The sequence below is a fragment of the Penicillium riverlandense genome (assembly GCF_028828495.1).
Source record: "Penicillium riverlandense strain IBT 135883 chromosome Unknown utg000001l_segment0_segment0, whole genome shotgun sequence".
In the NCBI taxonomy this organism is placed as follows: domain Eukaryota; kingdom Fungi; phylum Ascomycota; class Eurotiomycetes; order Eurotiales; family Aspergillaceae; genus Penicillium; species Penicillium riverlandense.
The window spans coordinates 3,997,849-4,017,221 of NW_026643194.1; the positions used below are offsets into that span (position 1 = coordinate 3,997,849).

At 52.4% G+C, this 19,373-nt stretch overlaps 8 protein-coding genes across 8 annotated transcripts; 7 read left to right on the forward strand and 1 right to left on the reverse strand.

Annotated features, from left to right (window-relative positions):
- Positions 1 to 2,050: 2,050 nt before the first annotated feature.
- N7474_001617 (STE domain-containing protein) lies at positions 2,051 to 3,775 on the forward strand (the record flags this gene model as incomplete). The annotated part of the gene is made up of 1 exon (XM_057193032.1): positions 2,051 to 3,775. One exon carries the CDS (start codon positions 2,051 to 2,053, stop codon positions 3,773 to 3,775), a length of 1,725 nt encoding a protein of 574 aa, XP_057057985.1.
- Positions 3,776 to 3,886: 111 nt separating this feature from the next.
- N7474_001618 (Zinc finger C2H2) lies at positions 3,887 to 4,273 on the forward strand (the record flags this gene model as incomplete). The annotated part of the gene is made up of 1 exon (XM_057193033.1): positions 3,887 to 4,273. The coding sequence occupies one exon, from the start codon at positions 3,887 to 3,889 to the stop codon at positions 4,271 to 4,273; it is 387 nt and encodes a 128-aa protein (XP_057057986.1).
- A 939-nt stretch (positions 4,274 to 5,212) lies between these two features.
- N7474_001619 (putative sucrose transporter) lies at positions 5,213 to 6,958 on the forward strand (the record flags this gene model as incomplete). The annotated part of the gene is made up of 2 exons (XM_057193034.1): positions 5,213 to 5,489; positions 5,568 to 6,958. The coding sequence occupies 2 exons, from the start codon at positions 5,213 to 5,215 to the stop codon at positions 6,956 to 6,958; spliced, it is 1,668 nt and encodes a 555-aa protein (XP_057057987.1).
- An 870-nt stretch (positions 6,959 to 7,828) lies between these two features.
- Positions 7,829 to 8,527, forward strand: N7474_001620 (monovalent cation:H+ antiporter CPA1 (nhx1); the record flags this gene model as incomplete). The annotated part of the gene is made up of 1 exon (XM_057193035.1): positions 7,829 to 8,527. The coding sequence occupies one exon, from the start codon at positions 7,829 to 7,831 to the stop codon at positions 8,525 to 8,527; it is 699 nt and encodes a 232-aa protein (XP_057057988.1).
- A 69-nt stretch (positions 8,528 to 8,596) lies between these two features.
- Positions 8,597 to 9,775, forward strand: N7474_001621 (Sodium/hydrogen exchanger; the record flags this gene model as incomplete). Its single annotated transcript, XM_057193036.1, has 1 exon — positions 8,597 to 9,775. The coding sequence occupies one exon, from the start codon at positions 8,597 to 8,599 to the stop codon at positions 9,773 to 9,775; it is 1,179 nt and encodes a 392-aa protein (XP_057057989.1).
- Positions 9,776 to 10,307: 532 nt separating this feature from the next.
- Positions 10,308 to 13,527, forward strand: N7474_001622 (ankyrin repeat domain-containing protein; the record flags this gene model as incomplete). Its single annotated transcript, XM_057193037.1, has 4 exons — positions 10,308 to 10,822; positions 10,878 to 10,975; positions 11,031 to 11,796; positions 11,844 to 13,527. 4 exons carry the CDS (start codon positions 10,308 to 10,310, stop codon positions 13,525 to 13,527), a joined length of 3,063 nt encoding a protein of 1,020 aa, XP_057057990.1.
- Positions 13,528 to 14,410: 883 nt separating this feature from the next.
- Positions 14,411 to 17,269, forward strand: N7474_001623 (putative GABA permease; the record flags this gene model as incomplete). The annotated part of the gene is made up of 10 exons (XM_057193038.1): positions 14,411 to 14,513; positions 14,623 to 14,753; positions 15,006 to 15,153; positions 15,213 to 15,745; positions 15,805 to 15,891; positions 15,954 to 16,347; positions 16,401 to 16,554; positions 16,734 to 16,979; positions 17,042 to 17,142; positions 17,211 to 17,269. The coding sequence occupies 10 exons, from the start codon at positions 14,411 to 14,413 to the stop codon at positions 17,267 to 17,269; spliced, it is 1,956 nt and encodes a 651-aa protein (XP_057057991.1).
- Positions 17,270 to 17,554: 285 nt separating this feature from the next.
- Positions 17,555 to 19,165, reverse strand: N7474_001624 (amidohydrolase; the record flags this gene model as incomplete). Its single annotated transcript, XM_057193039.1, has 1 exon — positions 17,555 to 19,165. The coding sequence occupies one exon, from the start codon at positions 19,163 to 19,165 to the stop codon at positions 17,555 to 17,557; it is 1,611 nt and encodes a 536-aa protein (XP_057057992.1).
- Between the last annotated feature and the right edge of the window lie 208 nt (positions 19,166 to 19,373).

A 19,373-nucleotide genomic window follows, 5' to 3' on the forward strand; every position in this document is an offset into this window, starting at 1 on the left:
TCGTGGCCGGCGTGGCCGGTAGTTAGACCCTGCCACCCCCTGGCCATGGTTTTGCGTTTTCTCTGCAAGGCCAACCTGCTTGGGTCCCCTCCTCGTGCACAATATGTATTCCACGTGCACGAGAAGATCTGGCCCCATTATTGACTTTCAACGGGTCATCAGCGGCCGGACTCCGTTCGGGACGATCAATCCTTTCCTATTGGGGTTTGTTGCAGAAGAAGAGGAACATTATCCCAGAGGCTGTTAGACGATTTAGGTCCCCGTGTGGCCTAGACTAGATACCCGAGCTTCTAGATCGTTTCAGGGTGGACGATCAAGCGAACCCCGTCCTTCTCGTGGTCTGCACGGGTGAGATTTCCAAGGGGCGGGGACGTTCTCGCAGCATTGAAACCTCCATCAAGAGTCTATCATTCTGCAGAGAGCATTGGCCTGGGTCAACTGGTGGTGAGGTGAAACTTGTTCTTGAACGGGACAGTGTCTAACCCCTAGTTCAGTCGAGCGTTCTTTCAACCCGTGAGACACCCACTCTCCCGAGATGCTGGGAGAGTCAAGCCGCCCCTTTTCGCGATCATAATTGGTTCTTCCAGGGCAGGTCGTCTTACTAACCCACTCCCGATGTTCGTCGTGCCAAGCTTTTCAGTTTTCATTCTGTGTCCGTCTCTCTACCATGGGATTGTAGCCGTCGGTACGGTCGGTCCTGGTCTGGACGCCGCTGATCTCTATATATGACATATTGCCTAGTGGGCCGTTGAATCTGTCGCTCGTGGGTGTCAACTTGTGCAGCATGATTCCTTCGGCGAATATATCAAATCATGACTCGACTGGTCACCGGCCGGCCAAGGCTGGGGAGACGAGTCCTATCTGATGCGTCCAGCAGGATGATCCCTCGGGAAAGCACAGCCCCAGCCGGAAGAATACCTAGTGTCGATAAATCGAGGCCGAGTGGGACACCAGCAGGACTCGGTTTCAGTGGCTGCAAGTAAGCGCCCACTGAACCTGTGAAACACATCCAGCGGGTGCTTCAGGTTGCCAGCGCCAGTTTTACTTGGCGGGTCCGTTTTGGCCCCACCACGGACTATTCCCTGTCGAGTAGGACTTGTCCATCGCACAGACCGTCTGCAGTCCGGGTCACCAGTGCTAGGAGAGGGCGGGGGGGAAAGAGACGTGTGATGTGCCAGTGGCGACCCTGGACTGAGGGAAGACTGCAAGGAACGGGGGTGGTGTTGAAAGGGAAGAGAGGCACACCAGCCAGTAGATACCGAGTCCAGTTCGCCCCCAAACCCACTGGCACTCAACAGGCACACCCGCTGCGGGTCTGCTGACAGTACTCTAATACGGTCACAAACACCACCATACGTGTATATGACCGCTTTCTTGATGGTGTAATCCTGTTTCACACCGTCACAACACCATCCCAGCGCTTCGCTCTCACAATCCCTTCGTTCAGGCCAACCCTTTTTCTCCTCTCCTCTCTTTGTATCGCCCGTTTTTCACCCATCTTCACCTTCGTTTCTTGCTTCCGCTGTGCGCGAACCATCTCCTTCCTTCAGAGACTTGCGACTTGGCTGGTCCTGTTCCATTCTCTGGTCTTCTTTCTTTTTTTCTTTGTGTTTTTTTCTCCCTTCGACGCTGGTTACCCCGAGGCTGGCCCTCTGACGTTTCGCGTCTCCATCCATCCCATCCTGCCAAAATTACCTTAACGATCCTCTGTCGCATATTCGTCGCGGCCATTTCGCGCACCTCCGATCCGACACCGCGAGTCGAATCATTCTGAAGGTGAGTCGGAAACTGAGTCGGTGATGCATGTCTCACAACAAAGGAGTCAACAAAGACGGAAGGGGCCACTCTTTTGTCTGGGCCTGTCCCATCTGGAACACCGCCCTTTGTTTACACCTGCGTTATCAGACTGTCTCCTCCCGGTCGGGCGCTGATGGTTTTGACAGTGCGCGTGGTGTAGCCATGTATTCCCAACCGGGCGCCCCGATGGCGCCTCCTCAGAAACCGGAGACGTTCATGCTATCAACCGAGGCGCAGCAGAGTCTACCACAGGATGCGCAAGTTGCGCTGCAGCAAGTCGACAATTGTAAGTCGATCACCAGCGGGATCTGGCATTCGAGGGTCATGTTTGTTGACATACACACCCGACGCAGTGAAATACTTTCTTTTGTCCGCTCCTGTCGACTGGCAACCCGATCAGCTCATTCGACGATTTCTCCTCCCCACGGGCGACTACGTGTCTTGTGTCCTCTGGAATAACCTCTTTCACATGTCCGGCACGGACATCGTGCGATGTCTCGCCTTTCGATTCCAGGCTTTTGGCCGCCCCGTGAAGAACTCCAAGAAGTTTGAGGAAGGGATTTTCTCGGATCTGCGAAATCTCAAGGCTGGCACCGATGCCACTCTGGAGGAGCCCAAGAGCGCGTTCTTGGATTTTATGTACAAGAACAACTGCATCCGGACCCAGAAGAAGCAAAAGGTGTTTTACTGGTATAGCGTGCCTCATGACCGACTATTCCTTGATGCGCTCGAACGCGACCTGAAGCGCGAGAAGATGAACCAGGAGGCGACCACCGTTGCCGTCAGCGAACCGGCTTTATCCTTCGAATTCGACTCGTCCCAGTCCTTGTACGAGCAGTTGACCAAGGCACAACAGGCAAATTCGTCCTCGTTTGCTGCCCACGCAAGTACGACTTATGGCCAGCCCACCTCTCCCGTTCGGACCGTTGACGCAATGCCTCCTCCCCAGATGGCTCCGCCGACGATGCCTCTCCTGCAGGACGACTCTGGTAGCCAGGTCATGTACAACAACTCGCCGATGCCCCTTTCGAACAACCTGGTCCAGGGAATAATTAAGCGCGAACAAGATTATGGCACCACCATTCAGTACGACCGCAATGGTATGCCTATTCCTCGCATTCACCAGCGTCATTCTTCCATGCCGACTTTCTACGAGTACTCCCCGGCGCCGTCCTTTGTTTCGTCTCAGTATGAGGATTACAGCAACCGTGGATTGTCCTTTGAACCCGTTACTCCTCCGCAGCACACGGTCGGACTAGGGGCTGAGCCAGCATACATTGCCAACGAAGATACGGGTCTTTACACGGCTGTCCCCGACATGTCACAAGGATCTGGATACCACGGAATGATGCAGCTCCCGCCGTCCCATCTGTCTGGCGGCCAATACTCCGCGCCTCGGTCCTTCTCGTCCAATGTATACTCTGCCGTCGAAGGATCCCCGACCTACAAGCAGCGGAGACGACGATCATCTATCCCTCCCTCAGTCGCTCATGCTGCTGCGGCAGCCCAGGCTCAGTCTGCGACGCCGCCTTCACAGCCGGGCACCTATGCTGCGCACAAGCCCAGTGATCTCCGCCGATCTGTCTCAAATTCGGTGGGGCCTTCTGGCGAGGACGAGGCCAACCAAGATCTAGCGCGCACGTATCCGAGTGCCATGCTCCCGCAAAAGGACTTACTCCAGGAAATGTCGCGTCATGGAACCCCGCTGCAGAATCTCGAGGACAACAGCGCCGAGCAGCACGGCTTGCCCCTGTCGAACCCGCCGGATGACTTGACCGCTCTTCCAACGAGCGCAGCCTTACAAAACACCGTCCAAAATAGCACGACCAGCCGCGGGGATCGCTCGGGCCCCGGGCCAACCCGTCGCGCCAGGAGTGCTACAATGATGGAGTTGGGGCCGTATCCGCAGAAATCGCACTCGTGTCCGATTCCGTCATGTGGGCGTCTCTTCAAGCGGTTGGAACATCTCAAAAGGTAAGCTCTCTCTGGTCTATTTTTGAATTGTGTTCCCGCTGGTGGGGTGGATCTGCATTGCATATCCGTGTGATGAAATCTTTCGATAGCCGCCGACTAACCCGGGCGCCTAGACATGTACGAACTCACACCCAAGAACGACCGTACCCCTGCCCTTACTGCAGCAAGGCCTTCTCGCGGTCTGATAATCTTGCACAGTAAGCATTACCTTTGGATATCGCCTTTATCTTCTCTATTACTGACCAGTGCTCTCAGACATCGACGCATCCATGAGGCTCAACACGATGGCCAGCCGCCGTTTACCCACGAGGATGATCTGGAGAACGATGCCCATGACTTCGGCTCCCCAGAAGACGATATGTCGCCGCCGGCGCATGCGCAGGATATGATCCATGTGCCACATATGGCACCGATCCCCGGCTCTATGAGCGTGCCATCGGCCATGCAGACCGTCGTTGCCCCACACATGATAGCGCCTCAACTGCTCCAGCAGCAGCTGTGAGTTTGATTCATGTACTCCTTTGTTCTACTACATCCATGTCGTCAGCGAAAGCTTCCCGCCTTTCGCTTTGGATGCCCTTTGGAACCTCCCTTGGCGCGTATGGTGCGGTGTTATAATGTGTGCCTCATGTTACTTTTCATCTGACCACCCTCGACCATTCTGGTCGGCATTTCCTTTTGATGATTCTCCTGCAGCCTTTTTTGCTGCCGCTCTCGTATTTTTTCCTCTTGTGTGTTTTTTTTTGGTTCTTGAACATCTTGTCTGATCTGCGGTGGTCAGAATATGCCTGGCGGGTACGGGACTTTTCTGGGTGTGGGAATGCTTCTGGTGGATCATCCGGTATTGTCCATTGGGGTGTGGAAAGTCCGACCGTGCGACTCGCACTATATTATAGACAGATCTATGTAACGAACTGAATTGGACAAAACTTCACGTTGTATATCTTCAAGTGGATAACTACTCTTAAATAGAATATTTGGGGTCCGATCACGTGACAAGCCAGCTGACGTCGTTTCCCTTAGTTGCATGTCACCTCATCAGCCTCTCTTGCCATCTGCTAATATCCATATATATCTCTCTGATTTGAATTTTATATGAGCCTGCCAGAAGGATATCTTCCTGGCGAGAGACCCCCTCTCATGGCTGCAGGTTATGTCGCGGACGACGCCGACATGGAGCCCGCGGGGCGAGGCGTGGACCACGTTGACGAGTCGTCCAAGAGCTGGTGGTATCTATTCATACTCACTCTATCGATCGGAGGGTAATTCTACTTCCATTTATACTTACCTAGATAATAGCATTTGAAAGCTAACCTGAGGACAGTCTCCAAATGGTCTGGTCCGTGGAACTATCTCACGGCTCGGTAAGTCATTGACCGATTCCAGTCAGTACCTTCCTATTCTAACCAGAACCAACCAGCCCTACCTCCTCTCCCTGGGTATGAGCAAGGCACTACTCGCCTTTGTATGGATCGCCGGCCCTTTAACGGGCACTTTGGTCCAGCCATACATCGGCATCCGGAGCGACAACTGCCGCATCTCATGGGGTAAGAGGAAGCCGTTTATGCTGGTTGGCAGTGTGACCACTGTGATCTCTCTAATGGCTCTGGCTTGGGTCCAGGAGCTGGTCGGCGGGTTTTTGTCTATTTTTGGGGTGGATCGGGCGTCTGAAGGGCTGAAGGTGGTTGTTATTATTGCGGCGACGATTCTTATGTATTGTCTTGACTTTGCGGTTAATACAGGCAAGTCATTTTACTCTACGATTATGGTGCGGGGTGGCTGATGATCTCGTTCAGTGCAAGCGGGCATCCGCGCATTCATCGTCGACAACTGTCCTGCTCACCAGCAGGAATTGGCTAATGCGTGGGCTAGTCGGCTCACGGGCGTTGGCAACATTTTTGGCTTTATTTTTGGGTATATCGATCTGCCCAAATTCGTCCCTTTTCTCGGCCGCACCCAGTTCCAGGTTCTCTGTGCGATCGCATCGTTCTCTCTCCTGGTTACATTGGCGGTCAGCTGTCTCTACATCCAAGAGCGCGATCCTCGTCTCGAAGGCCCGCCTTCTTCTGATGAACTCGGTATTGTCTCTTTCTTTCGACAGACCTTTAAATCGATCAAGAACCTTCCGCCGCAGATCGCCCGTGTCTGCGAGGTCCAGGTGGCAGCCTGGATGGGCTGGTTTCCGTTTTTGTTCTACTCGACTACCTACATTGGCCAGCTATATGTCAATCCGATCTTCGAGGAGAATCCGGATTTCTCCAAGGATCAGATCGATCGTGCTTGGGAGGAAGCTACGCGGATTGGGACCTTTGCGCTTCTTGTTGAAGCGATTATATCCTTCTCGGCCAATATGCTTCTTCCGCTATTTGTCGTCCCAACCTATGCCGGCCGAGCAGGACCAACCACACTGCAAGGACCAGACCGTCCCAGCAACGACTTGGAAGAGGAACCCGAGATCCCTCGCCGGTTATCATTTTCCGCCATGCCGACAGGCACAGCATCCGAGCCGCTCCTCAGCGAACCAGGAGACAAGTTCCCCGTCGCAGACAAGAAACCAACCTGGCTCTCGCGGCTACAGATCCCGAGCTTGACCCTCCGCCGAACATGGCTCCTCTCCCACGTGCTTTTCGCAGTCTGCACATTCAGCACCCTGTTCATCTACTCCTATCAAGTCGGAACAGTCGTCGTCGGCCTCATCGGTATCTGCTGGGCCGTCACCCTGTGGGTGCCTTTTGCGTTGATTTCCGCCGAGGTATCTCGCATTGATGTTGACCGGCGGTTACGCCGTCGCCAGACCGTGTTGTCCGAAGGTGTCGGAGAAACGCGCCATCCTCCCCCTTATGACTCTGCTGCTACTGCTACTGGATATGCACCGGCAAACACCGAAGATCATGCTGATGAAGATGAGAGAGAAAGCCGCCCAAGCGAGGATGTCGAGAACGGAGCACCACCGCCGGTCGAGGAGGATCTTACTCAGGCAGGGATTATTCTCGGACTGCACAATGTGGCTATTTCATTCCCCCAAATTGTGTCGAGTTTGGTCTGCAGCGCTATTTTCAAGGCAGCGCAGAAACCGCGCGGTGAGCCGTGGGATGATAGCGTGGGATGGGTGCTCCGGTTTGCAGGTTGTGCTGCCCTGGTGGCGGCGTGGTTGTCGAAGCGGCTGGCTGAAGGGCCGGGCCGGTGATACTCCAAGTGAAAACAGTCGAGAGGTATACTTCTTAGTGAATGAGACACCGTGATTTTACTTCGTCATATGTGGAAAACCATGCAGTCGGCCGCGTCCTGCCGTTTCTTGGCACTTTGGTGGACCACGTGTCACGGATACGGTATTACTAAGACGCGTATCTCGTATAACAGTGATCTTACATAATAGCCTTGTAATCATTCCCGTATTGTATCCCCCTAACCATACAAGCAACCTGTCCCTCCTCATTTCCAACCCCCAAGGCACATCGTACCGCGCAACATCGACTTTCTTGACGTTCCCAACTGTGCTCTTGACACAATCCCAGTGCATCCGCCTACAACCCGTGCTTGTGGATTATGAGCGTCTTGTCCTGACCGCTTCGGACTTGCTGTGCGAGCTAACTGTCAGGATATCATCCGCGCTGCTCGAGTCCGCAGGGGCTGTTGGCTCAACATGGCCACCCAACTGATGGGCGATGCCGTCCACTTCCTGCTTCGTACGTTTTCTCCCCTGGAGGGGTGTGTTGGAAGGGCTTTGTGCTAATCTTTCTCCGAATCCACAGGGCGAGCGCAGGACTCCGACTCTGACCCCGATGGTTCGCAGCCACCCACATCCACTTTCTCGAGATGCCGTATAATCTGACCGTGTTGGTACCTTGCAGATACTCCCGAGGCGGGCGCAAAGGAGATGACAAGCTCCTGGGCGCTGTTTATCATGATCATGCTGTTGATCTTCGCCCTGTTCACGAGCTACATTTTGCAGCAGAAGAAGATCCAGGCTGTGCACGAGACGGTCCTATCGATTTTTGCGGGTATGGCCACAATTCCAAAAAAGGTCTGAGGAGACAAGTGTTAACGATATCTAGGGATGTTCGTCGGCCTGATTATCCGGTTAACCCCTAAATCGAACCTCCAAGACAGTGTCGCCTTCGACTACCAATTCTTCTTCAACCTCCTCCTTCCTCCCATTATCCTCGCCTCAGGCTACGAGTTACACCAAGCGAACTTCTTCCGCCACATCGGCACTATCCTCACCTTCGCTTTCGCCGGCACCTTCATTTCGGCCATCGTGCTCGGCCTGGTTCTGTACCTGTGGACGCGGATCCCGCTGGACGGGCTCAACATCTCTTTCGTGGAGGCTATTTCTGTGGGCGCCACGCTCTCCGCCACAGACCCGGTCACCATCCTGGCTATCTTCAACTTATACAAAGTCGAGCCGAAATTGTACACGATTATTTTTGGCGAGTCGATCTTGAACGATGCCGTGGCTATCGTGTTGTTTGAAACCGCGCAGAAGTATGCGGAAAGCGAGGCCGGGTCCCTGACCATCCTCAACTTGTTTGAGGCTATCGGGCTCTTCTTGCTCGTCTTCTTTGGCAGCATGGTCATCGGCATCGTTACGGGTATCGTCACCGCGCTGGGACTGAAGTATACGTTGGTGCGTCGGATGCCGAAGATCGAGAGTTGTCTGGTGGTTCTTGTTGCATATGCCAGCTACTTCTTCTCCAATGGCGTATATCTCTCTGGTGAGTGCCAACATCCTTTTAACGATGTGAGAGGAGACTAACCCATGGACTCAGGCATTGTCTCGCTCCTTTTCTGCGGAATTACCCTCAAGCATTACGCTTATTACAACATGTCGCGCCGCACACAATTGTCCACCAAATACCTGTTTCAAGTGATGGCGCAGCTGTCGGAGAATTTCATCTTTATTTATCTCGGTCTGGATTTGTTCGTCGAGCCCAATCTTCAGTTCAACCCGCTGTTTATCCTTGTGGCGGTTTTCGGCATCTGTCTCGCACGCTACCTCGCCGTTTTCCCGCTCTCAAAGGCGATTAATTGGTTCATCCGGTACCGTGCGCGGCGCCGGGGAGTGGAAGTTGCAGACGAGTTGCCCTTCGCCTACCAGGCAATGCTTTTCTGGGCTGGTCTGCGCGGTGCTGTCGGCGTTGCGCTTGCGGCGGGTCTCTCCGGTGTCAACGCGGCGTCGCTACGGGCCACCGTTCTCGTTGTCGTCGTGCTTACTGTCATTGTCTTTGGAGGCACCACGGCTCGCATGCTGGAGATCATGGGTATTCGGACTGGTGTTATCGAGGAGCTTGATTCAGACGATGAGTTCGATATCGAGGTCACCAACGGCGGTACCTACTATAAGCGGTCTGACACCGGTCTCGGCTATACACCGCGGTATGGAGAGGCAAACATTCCTCTCGACGGCGTCGGTGGTGGACCACGCGCCGACCTGGGCGATCGCGCACACAGCTACTCGAGCGGGAACAATCGCCGTCCGAGCCCGCCTCACACTCACACGCGCATGTACTCCACAGCCTACAGTCCCAAAGATGCACAGGCACGACGCGATCACTCCTCCACCGCAACCCTGCTCAATAACGGGAATGCCGGACCCAGCTCCGGCAGCGCGAGCGACGATGAATTCGGCCTGCCACCAGCCGGCAAGAAGAGCAGTCAGCCCACCCATCCAGACGAGTTCGACCTCGACCTCGAGGGCATCTCCGACGACGACCTACCGCCCGCTGCCCATGCAGCGCCCACTTCATCTCGCATGCGCCGCTCAGCCTCGCAGGCTAGCCAGCACTCACATCTTCCTTCCCCTCACAATGCTGCCACCCCATCCAGCGTCTCGCCCTCGCGCCAGCCAGCCCTGAGTGCCCGAGAAGCTCTCCGGGATTTGTTCTCCGGCGGCGCAAGCGGCGACCACGCCGCGTGGTTCCGCCAAATCGACGAGGACTATATCAAGCCCAAGCTCCTACTCGACCAATCGAATCACAAGGGCCCGGGTCCGGGAGCTGTTTGATGGCCCTTCCGTTTCCTTTCTATGCATGTATATTTAGCTTTGTGTGTTGTTTGGGTGCTGCATTATTTCCGTAACCATTCTTTGTTTTGTCTCTGTTTCCGTGTGTACTATGTGTTCCGTCGGGTGAACCCCGGCGGCTGTTTCTGTTCTCTCTGTAGCATCACCACCTCGGGGCGCCGAGGAAGAGATCCTGTGAATAGGCTCCAAATGTCCGAGTGTAAACGATTCAAGGGGCATGGAAAAGGAAGGAAGATGTTAGTATGAGCAGTTTTGATGTCTTAAGAAGCCTACAACGGAGGGGTGAAAGGATTCTTGATTCACCAGCTTTGGGAATGGCGCGTATACCTATAGCACTCGTGCATTAGATCAATGCATTCTGCTCACACCGAGGCGCGGAAATTTGGTAAATGACTAGTGCTCTACAGCCAGTGAAAATGCAGTACTTAATGTACCAGTTCAAATCTGGGCACGACTAGTAGGCGGGGTAGATACCAAGAACTATTATAAAATCCTGCAGAAGTTCCGTAAGCACATGTTCGCTTACGGTCTTATCATCATTGCTGTCCTTTCCAAGCATGGGAGCAAACAGATAGAACGCTGCCGAAACGGAGTTATTGCTACAATGGATCCAGCTACGGTTTCTGGTGTTCTCGCAATCATTGTTGAGATCATTAAGACGACAACGACGACGATCAGATTCTTGAACGACCTAAAACATGCCTCAAAAGAGCTGGCTCTTCTCTCCTATGAGGCTGCCAGTCTCCTGCTGCTTATGACAAATCTGCGAAGTAGACTCGAAGAAGCAGATCGACCAGAGTGGAAGACATGGTCCGAAGGCATCTTAATGCTCGGTGCCAAGAATGGGGCCTTGGACCAGGTTCACACGGCCATGGAAGAGTTGTCGACGAAGCTGGACAAGATGTCAAACAGATCAAAGATGACCAATACCCTGATCTGGAAATTGGAGAAGGATGACTGCACAGCGATTTTGGGGCGGATAGAGCGCTCTAAGACTGTGATCAGCCTTGCTCTTCAGGGAGATCAGCTGTAGGTACTTCCAATCTATAATCTACAATCGCACCAAGGACTAAGGATGGCCTAGGGCACTTTTGAGGACTATAAAAACCGACACTATCACAATGACTGAGCAAGCCCAAGCAATACAAACCAGTGTGCAAATATTGCAAGAAAGCCGGGAAGGTAGGGTTGGGAATGGCTCGCATATTGCTGTGACTGCTGACTTTTTGGATTCCAGGCGAAAGGACTCAGGCTATGAAAGAGTGGATGTCACCACTCGAGTTCAAAGTGAAGCAGCAAACCCTTCTTTCGAAGCCACAACCAGGCTCCGGAAAGTGGTTTTTGGAGTCTCCCGAATACCTGAACTGGTTCGATAACTCTGGGAGCAATGTGCTTTGGTGTTCAGGTATCCCGGGTTCCGGGAAGACTATATTGTCATCAATTATCGTTGAGGATCTCCAAAAAAAGCTAAAGAGGCAAAGTTTGAATTCTGTTGCTTACGCCTATTGTGACTACAACGACCGTGAGGTGCAAAGTATTGAGAACATTATTGGCTCATTGTGGAGACAAATTGTCCATTTGGACCAACACGGCGTGTCGAAACTGCAGGATCTCTACAACCGCCGCATGATCGAGGATCGTGGAGCCCGACCGACGCTTCAGGAGTTGTCTGGCGCACTTCGCGTTGAAGTCAACAGACATGTCAAGACCTTCCTCGTGATAGATGCACTTGATGAATGTTCGGAAGGAGTTAGGGCCGGCCTGCTTCACGAATTGAGTCAATTGCCAGAAACGGTACACATCCTGATAACTTCAAGATCCAGACATGTTCCCCCTGAGTTTCAGAACGCTACGTCACTAGACATAAAAGCTCACGAAGATGACATCACAAGTTATGTCGTTGATAGGGTTCAGACGGCGAGGCGGCTTTCGGCTTGGGTTAAGGGCAAAGTCTCGTTGGTCAAACAGATTGTTTCTAGTGTCTTGAGACATGCGAAGGATATGTGAGTCCATTTAAATGGGTGCGCACTTCAATCTGCTAATATCATAGGTTTCTACTGGCCAAACTCTTTATGGACTCCCTATGCAACAAGTTAACACTGAAAGGCGTCCTAAAGGCGCTTAAGTCAATACCGAATGACTTAAATGCAACGTACGATGAAGCCATGGCGCGAATAGCGCGACAGAACGAAGAGGAAAGGAACCTGGCCTACCGAATATTATACTGGGTGACCCTGGCTTACCGCCCTATCACTGTCCAAGAGCTGTGTCATGCGCTTGCTTGCGAGCCAGACGAAGACGAATTTGATAACACCAATTTGATCAGCGAGGAAGACATCATCAGCGTCTGTGCTGGGCTTGTGACAATCGAGCCACACACAAATATCGTCAGGATGGTTCATTATACCTGTCAGGAGTATATGGACAAGATCCTCAATGATCGATTCCCCGAATCGTACCAAGACTTGGCGAGGACCTGCCTGACATATCTTACCTATCAATCGACAAAAGCGCGCTTCAAGGGCCACCGGTTCTCAATATCGACCAAGGGAACTGTCCAGATCGAGAAGGTGGACATCGCGTATGAGGATGCCTTACCTGAGATGGGAACCTACGAAGCGGCTTTTCACTGGAGCGTCCCACGGTACAACGACGAGGGCGAGCTTTTAGCCTTCTACCAGTATGCCATCCAGTATTGGGCGTGGCATCTGCGCGAATGCACGGAGCAGGAAGATCTGATCCCCGATGCATTGAAATTCTTTTCTGAATGGAGATATTGGTATCCCATCTTGAGCACCGTTCGAGCCAAGTGGGTGATTCACATCAGATCAGCCATAGACGTGATCGCGGCGTATCAGCTGGAGCAGGTATGCACCGAGGTGGTGGGTCGTCCTCTGGCATACGACAATATGTCCAAGCTGTTGCAATTGCGCACAACACTAAACCCGGAGCCGCCAGAGCCATATCCAGAGGCCGGATTGTTGGTCGCATCCATGCTCGGACGAGCTACCATTCTGAAAATTCTTATCGAAAAGTCAAGGTCAAAAAAGGCCCTGGGGAGAAAGATCGACAGCGAGCTTTTCGGACGTCTTCTGCATGCAGCTGCTTGGTCAGGCAACCCGGCAGCGGTCGAGGAGCTTCTTCAATACAGCCCCCTGACGGATGAACACTCCTCCTCAGAGGCCCCGGTGCAGACGCCATTCGTACAGGACGCGGTCATCGCGGCGCTGTCTCGGCACGGCCTGCAGCCCACGATCCCACTGATCTGTTCTGTCGGCTCCCCGGCTTCTATCCCCATCGCGATAGCGGCTGGCCTGCCTATCGACGCTGTCGATCCTCAGTTTGGACGCACCGGCCTTATGTTTGCCGCCGAGCGAGGCCGGGAACCGTTTGCGCAGGCCCTGCTCACAGCGCCGGTTCCCGCGGACGTCAATCGGAAGAGCTTTCCTGGCTTCACACCGCTGCACTATGCTGTTCTCAGCGGACAGTTTGACGTTGCGAAGCTGCTAGTAGATGCCGGCGCAGATCGGAATGCGAAAGATAACCTCGACAGGACGCCACTGATGTATGCAGGGAATTATGGTCGTCGATGGCCGGGCAAGATGCCTGGTGACTTTCCTGACATTACACCAGTCCAGAAGCGATGGGAAGAGGTAGTGGAGCTACTGGGCGCCAAATGGGGCCATGTTGTCCAGTTCAAGGGGGAAATAGAAAAGCCGGCCAGTGGCTCTTAGCGTTGAGGGCTATACATAGTAGAGATGTCTTGTCTTTTAAGGGTTTATTAAGTATGATGGTTAATGAATAACGAGTCATGCTTTCTAACCAAGCGCTTGAGGGTTCCAAAATCCCCAGTCGCCGTAATCCTAGTCAGGACAATATTGAGCATGATTGGCTGAGACGTACTCCTACATTTGTCTAATAGACGGGGGAGCCGAGGTGTGCGATTCTCCAACCCTTGGATAATGATGTGATTTCTAGTCTAAACTGTGTCAGGCAATGCTTGCGCCCTGTCAAACTCTCCTGCAGAAGCAGGCCCCACCCGATAGATAATGGTGGAGTCGAAAGTACCAAGTCAGTCAGTCTGGGGTAGCTCCATCAGCCCCTATCTGCCATATCTATACGATATCAGGACTGTTATCACCAGCACCGTCCACTCAGAAGAACGCACACCTTATCTATCTCAACAGACACTAGCATGGCACTATCGCTACCAATCAATCCAGGCGTGATTGACTGCTAGACTCGCGCCTTCAGCCACTCACCTCGGTTTCAACCCCGCTCGGCGATTATCATCTCCCCTATTGCGAACATGACGGGCAGTCAGTCGGACGTGCCGAGAGTGAGGAGAAGATGACGATTGGGCGTGCGGGCATAGATTTGATGGGCTTTAGGTTTATTATTATTTTATCAGAGACTTACTTCCCGAGTCAATAATGATTGTCTGACCGAAGTTCGCCTGTTCTTTTCCTGTCTGTACAACCCTTTCGTAGACTCTTGCTTACTCTCCTCGTGCTTTATGTATTAATACGAACGACCTGCCCTCCCTTCATTCCTGCTCACCCTCCTTGCACACAGACAAAGATACCAGCTGTGCACAGAAGACACAACGCAGCCGAAATGCTAGACGAAATAAAGAAATCCGTTTCCGCCAGTGGCGCAAGACCGCTCGCTGCGGATGACGATGCTCCCGTCCCCGAAGCTGGGGATATGGAGTTGCTGGGTGAGTTTTGTCTTGTCTGCGCCTGACAATGTCCCTGTGCTCTGCAGACGTGCATTTGGGGACATCCTCCTGCCATCTTTTTGTTCGCTCAATTGACGCCCTGTACTAGCAACCCTGGGATACAAACAAGAGCTGCGCCGCCACTACTCTACCGTGCAGATTTTTGCTGTCGCGTTCAGTATCATGGGTTTGTTGCCGTCTATTGCGTCGACGTTGGCGTTTTCCATGCCTGCGGGCCCGGTGGGAATGGTTTGGGTTAATATTGCACCCAAAAACAGATACGAAACGTGGATGTTGCTTTTTTACTGACTGGTGCAATAGGGTATGCTATGCAATATACCAGATTCGAGTTTCGGGACGACTTATTGATCTTGTCTTTTACTAGGCTGGCTCTGTGCTAGTTGCTTTATTTTTATTGTCAGCTTGGCAATGGTATGTTTTTTTTTTTATGGTCTGTATATTGCATTGAGCTAACGCACGGCTCTTTTCTAGGCGGACCTGGCATCAGCAATGCCCACGGCCGGTGGTCTTTATTTCTGGACTCACTACTACAGCGCTGAGAAATGGAAGAACCCGCTGAGCTTTGTGGTCGGGTATAGCAATACCATTGGTTTGATTGGTGGTCTTTGCTCTATAGACTGTGAGTTTTCCCAAATATGGATTACATAGTCCTAGTTAACAAGTATATCTATCTCTTAGATGGATTCGCCAATATGCTCCTCTCTATGATCTCTATTTCCCGCGACGGCAACTGGACAGCCACAAGGCCCATCATCTACGGCACCTACGCAGCCACGGTATTCTCCCACGGCTTTCTCGCCACGTTTTTCGGAAGAATTATGCCAAAGATCCAGTCGGCCTGCATCTTTCTGAACATCGGGCTCGTGGTTGCGTCGGCCATTGCCCTCCCCGTCGGCAAAGCCAAGAACCAACCGCCTGTCAATTCGGGCGCGTATGTATTCGGCCATACCGAAAACCTCACTACATGGCCGACGGGCTGGGCCTTTATCATGGCGTGGCTCTCGCCCATCTGGACCATTGGTGCATTTGACTCGTGTGTCCATATGAGTGAGGAGGCCACCCATGCTTCGCGCGCGGTGCCTCTCGGAATTATCTGGTCTACCGGCCTGTGTGGTATTCTGGGTTTTTTGTCTGTGGTTACGATTGCGACGTCCATGAGTCAGAATATCGAGGGTATTTTGAGTTCGAAGTTTGGGCAGCCTATGGCTCAGGTGTGTTTATCTTTTCTTCAAAAACCAGATATCTGTACTGACTGGCTATCTACGCATAGATCTACTTTGATGCATTGGGCAAGAATGGAGCCCTCGGCTTCATGGCTGTGGTAATGATCGTGCAATACTTTATGGGACTTAGCATTGTCTGTTCTGAACCCTCTTCTCCATTGCATTACTTTAAAATGCTAATGATAAAAAACACCAGGTCCTCGCCGCCTCTCGCCAAAGCTGGGCCTTCTCCCGCGACGGAGCGCTGCCATTCTCATCCTTCTTCCGCAAAGTCAGCCAGTCCCCATTAATGCAGTATCAGCCTGTCCGGATGGTTTGCGGCGTCTGTGGAATGGCGGTACTCATCGGCCTCCTCTCGCTCATCGACAACGCCGCCGCCAATGCCCTGTTCTCGCTCGCTGTCGCAGGCAACACTCTCGCCTGGCTAACGCCAATTTTGGCGCGTCTACTGTGGGGACAGGAAAAGTTTGTCCCTGGGGAGTTCTACACGGGCAAGTATCTTAGCAAGCCGATTGCGGTGGTGGCGACCGTGTATATGACTTTTGTGATTGTGCTTAGTATGATTCCTACCGAGGGACCGAACCCGTCACGTAAGTCTCTTCTGACGTTCTATTCTGTTCTGTTGCTGACTTGTAAAACTTAGCGGAAAATATGAACTACACTGTTGTCATCAATGGAGCGCTTTGGGCCGGTGCTATCATTTACTATGTTCTCCATGCCAGGAAGACGTTCAAGGGGCCGCAGACAACCGTTGGACCGGAGGATGTGGGTAAAACGGAGGCCGAGATTTCTGAACAGTAGATGGTGCCAATGACATAGAACGATTCCAGGTCTGCATGTTATCCAATAGCATCCTTGTCTGTGTTTATATTATCCAAATGCCAATGACGTCCACGGTTTATGTTTGCCACATCCAGGGATACCGTGGAACGACCCTTCTCCCCGCATGACTTGGCCATCGGCCTAGAATACTTAGGCTCTCTTCCTACATGTCTTCCTCATTACTCTTCAACAACGAACAACCAACAGCCCAAGATTTTGGCAACCCCTGTGTAGCCAAAAATACAACAAACCCGCTCAACATGACCGGAACCACTACCAACATCAACCCTCTAAGTACTACATCCTCAGATCGTCGCAGCCGCTTTGGCCAGGCTTCGATCCCTCCGGTGGCGCAGAACTTCAACAATAAAGATGTCTTACTAGACAGAAAGGTGGCACCGTATGTGGCTCTGGAGACCATCCGTCTGAGAAATTGAAGCTCACATTTCCGGATTTCAACAGGTCGCCACGAGCCGTATGTGCCGACCTCGCGCATCAGCACGCCTTTGAGGATCTAGAGAAAAACTTACAACACTTGCCGGGAAAGAAGGATCTAGCAGGAAGTGCGTGACTATCATTGATTTTCTTGTGATTTCCTATGGGACGAGTTGGGCTCATAACTTTGACGCAGGCCATGACCTCCCTGCTACTAACGCTGATCTTGCTCCGCAATCTAGCCCGGAGGAGTAGAAAGACGTATTTGATGACAGTTGTAGCCGGGTGATCCGGCTTCATTGAAAGGTATTGGGAATATGCTGGAAGTTATGATGTAAGAATATGAATTTAAATCAGATTGTACATATTCTGCTCTGGGAGGGAAATATGGTGATGTCACGATGATGCTCCACCATATTCTAACTAATGTGGGGGCGTGTCAACATGGACTTTATTATTTGAGAAATTTTATGAACAGAGCATAACCATCGCAATTTATTTTTATCTATACAGCTACATGGACATTCAACAGGGGCGTCACTACTTTGAAGCCGCCTCCAAGTCAAATACCTTTCTTCCCTGGTACCAGGTTTGGCATACCTTCCCTTGCAGCAGTTTTTCCGGGGTCCACTGCATGTCCACCACCAAGAAGTCCGCGCTTAACCCTTGCTTTAAGCTTCCAGTCCATGAGTCTGCAAACCGCGCGTAGGCTGCACCAGTCGTGGCGGCTGTGGCTGCCTCAGCGAGTGTCAGTCCGAAATGCGGGTTGACAGTGTTGGTCGATTCTGGCTCGAGAGCAGAACGCCTAGTAGTAGCGTTGTAAAGATTCGGAAGCGGGAAGTGAGGCGCCGTTGGTGCATCCGTTCCAATTGCAAGAGGCGCTCCTCCGTCCAAGAACTCCTTGTATGCGAATGCACGCTTGCAGCGTTCAGGGCCAACAAGACTAGGCCAGGCCTTAAACAAAGTTGGATCAGAGTGGACGGGTTGAACAGATGCCGTGATGCCTAGCTGACCAAGTCGTTTCGCATCTTCCGAAGAGGTCAATTCCAAATGCTCGATCCTATGTCTCCGACCAGGCGTGCCGACGTTCGAGAGAACGTTTATTGCCTGATGAATAGCTTGGTCGCCGATAGCGTGAATAGCACACTGGAGGCCGGCTACATCTGCACGCTGAACAACTTCCTGCAACATGTCTGCAGGCCAAATGGGCTCGACGGGGTCGGATTTTCCGCTGTATGGCTGGCGTAGAGCTGCAGTGCAACCATCCACAACACCATCACAGATCAGTTTGATCCCTGCGATGCAGAAATCCGGCTGAGTAAACTCCTTGCGAAGCTCGATAGCCCGGTCAACATACTTGAAGTTGACCTGTTGATCGGCGGTGAATGGGACAAGCCAGTGGACAGCGATGTGGAATGGGATATCTTTGTCTCGGCGATAGAGGTTCAAAATCTCCCATGTGCTATCGTCCATGGCCATGTCTACCAGCCCCGTATAACCGGCAGCGGTGTACGCTTTCACTGCCGTGTCCAGTGCACTCAGCTTGTCTTCGGTGGACGTAACGCTCTCCAGATGTGGCCAGGCGAGGTTCATGAGCGCAGACTCGTCCATTAGACCAGAAGCTCTTCCAGACTCATCTCGATGGATAGTGCCGCCGGGAAGGTCAGGTGCAGAATGAGCCCCCATCTCTTCTAGTGCAGCAGAATTACACCACATTGAGTGAAGATCAAAGGAATCAACAAAGATAGGACGTGGGTCGATGCCGTCTAGCATACTGGCCAGGGCAATTCCGTTGGTAGATGACTGAATCCATCCGCGACACAGAATTCGCGGCAGTGTCGGGTGAGATTCGGCATAAGACTTGATAGTCTGCTGGATTTGCTCGAGTGATGTGCATTTTATAAGATCTGCTTTGCACAAGGACTGGCCGTAATGCAGAATATGCACATGGCTATCGATAAAGCCAGGAATAACAATCTTGTTCTGCAAGTCGATGACCTCTGCGCCTTGAGGAAATTGAGCCTCATCAAGGGATCCGACATGGGTGATACGGTCTTTTTCGATGATCATTCCCCCAGCAAAATCATTGTCGACGTTGGCCGACGGAGGTGAAGGCGCAAAAATGCGCCCATTCTTGAAGACGAAGGTCATAATGGTTATTGTAATGGTTATTGCAAAAGGACTCAGGTCTGTGTCGAAATAGAGTGAAAGATCCCACAACGAGCCTATTTATTTGGTCCTGCGTGATTTCAAGATTGTGCACTCCGTTAACAATGACCATCGGGAGGACCTTCCTGTTAGGAAGATGGCACGGTTGCCGAGCTCGTCTAGTATCCAGTGATGCAAGGCACCGCTAAGA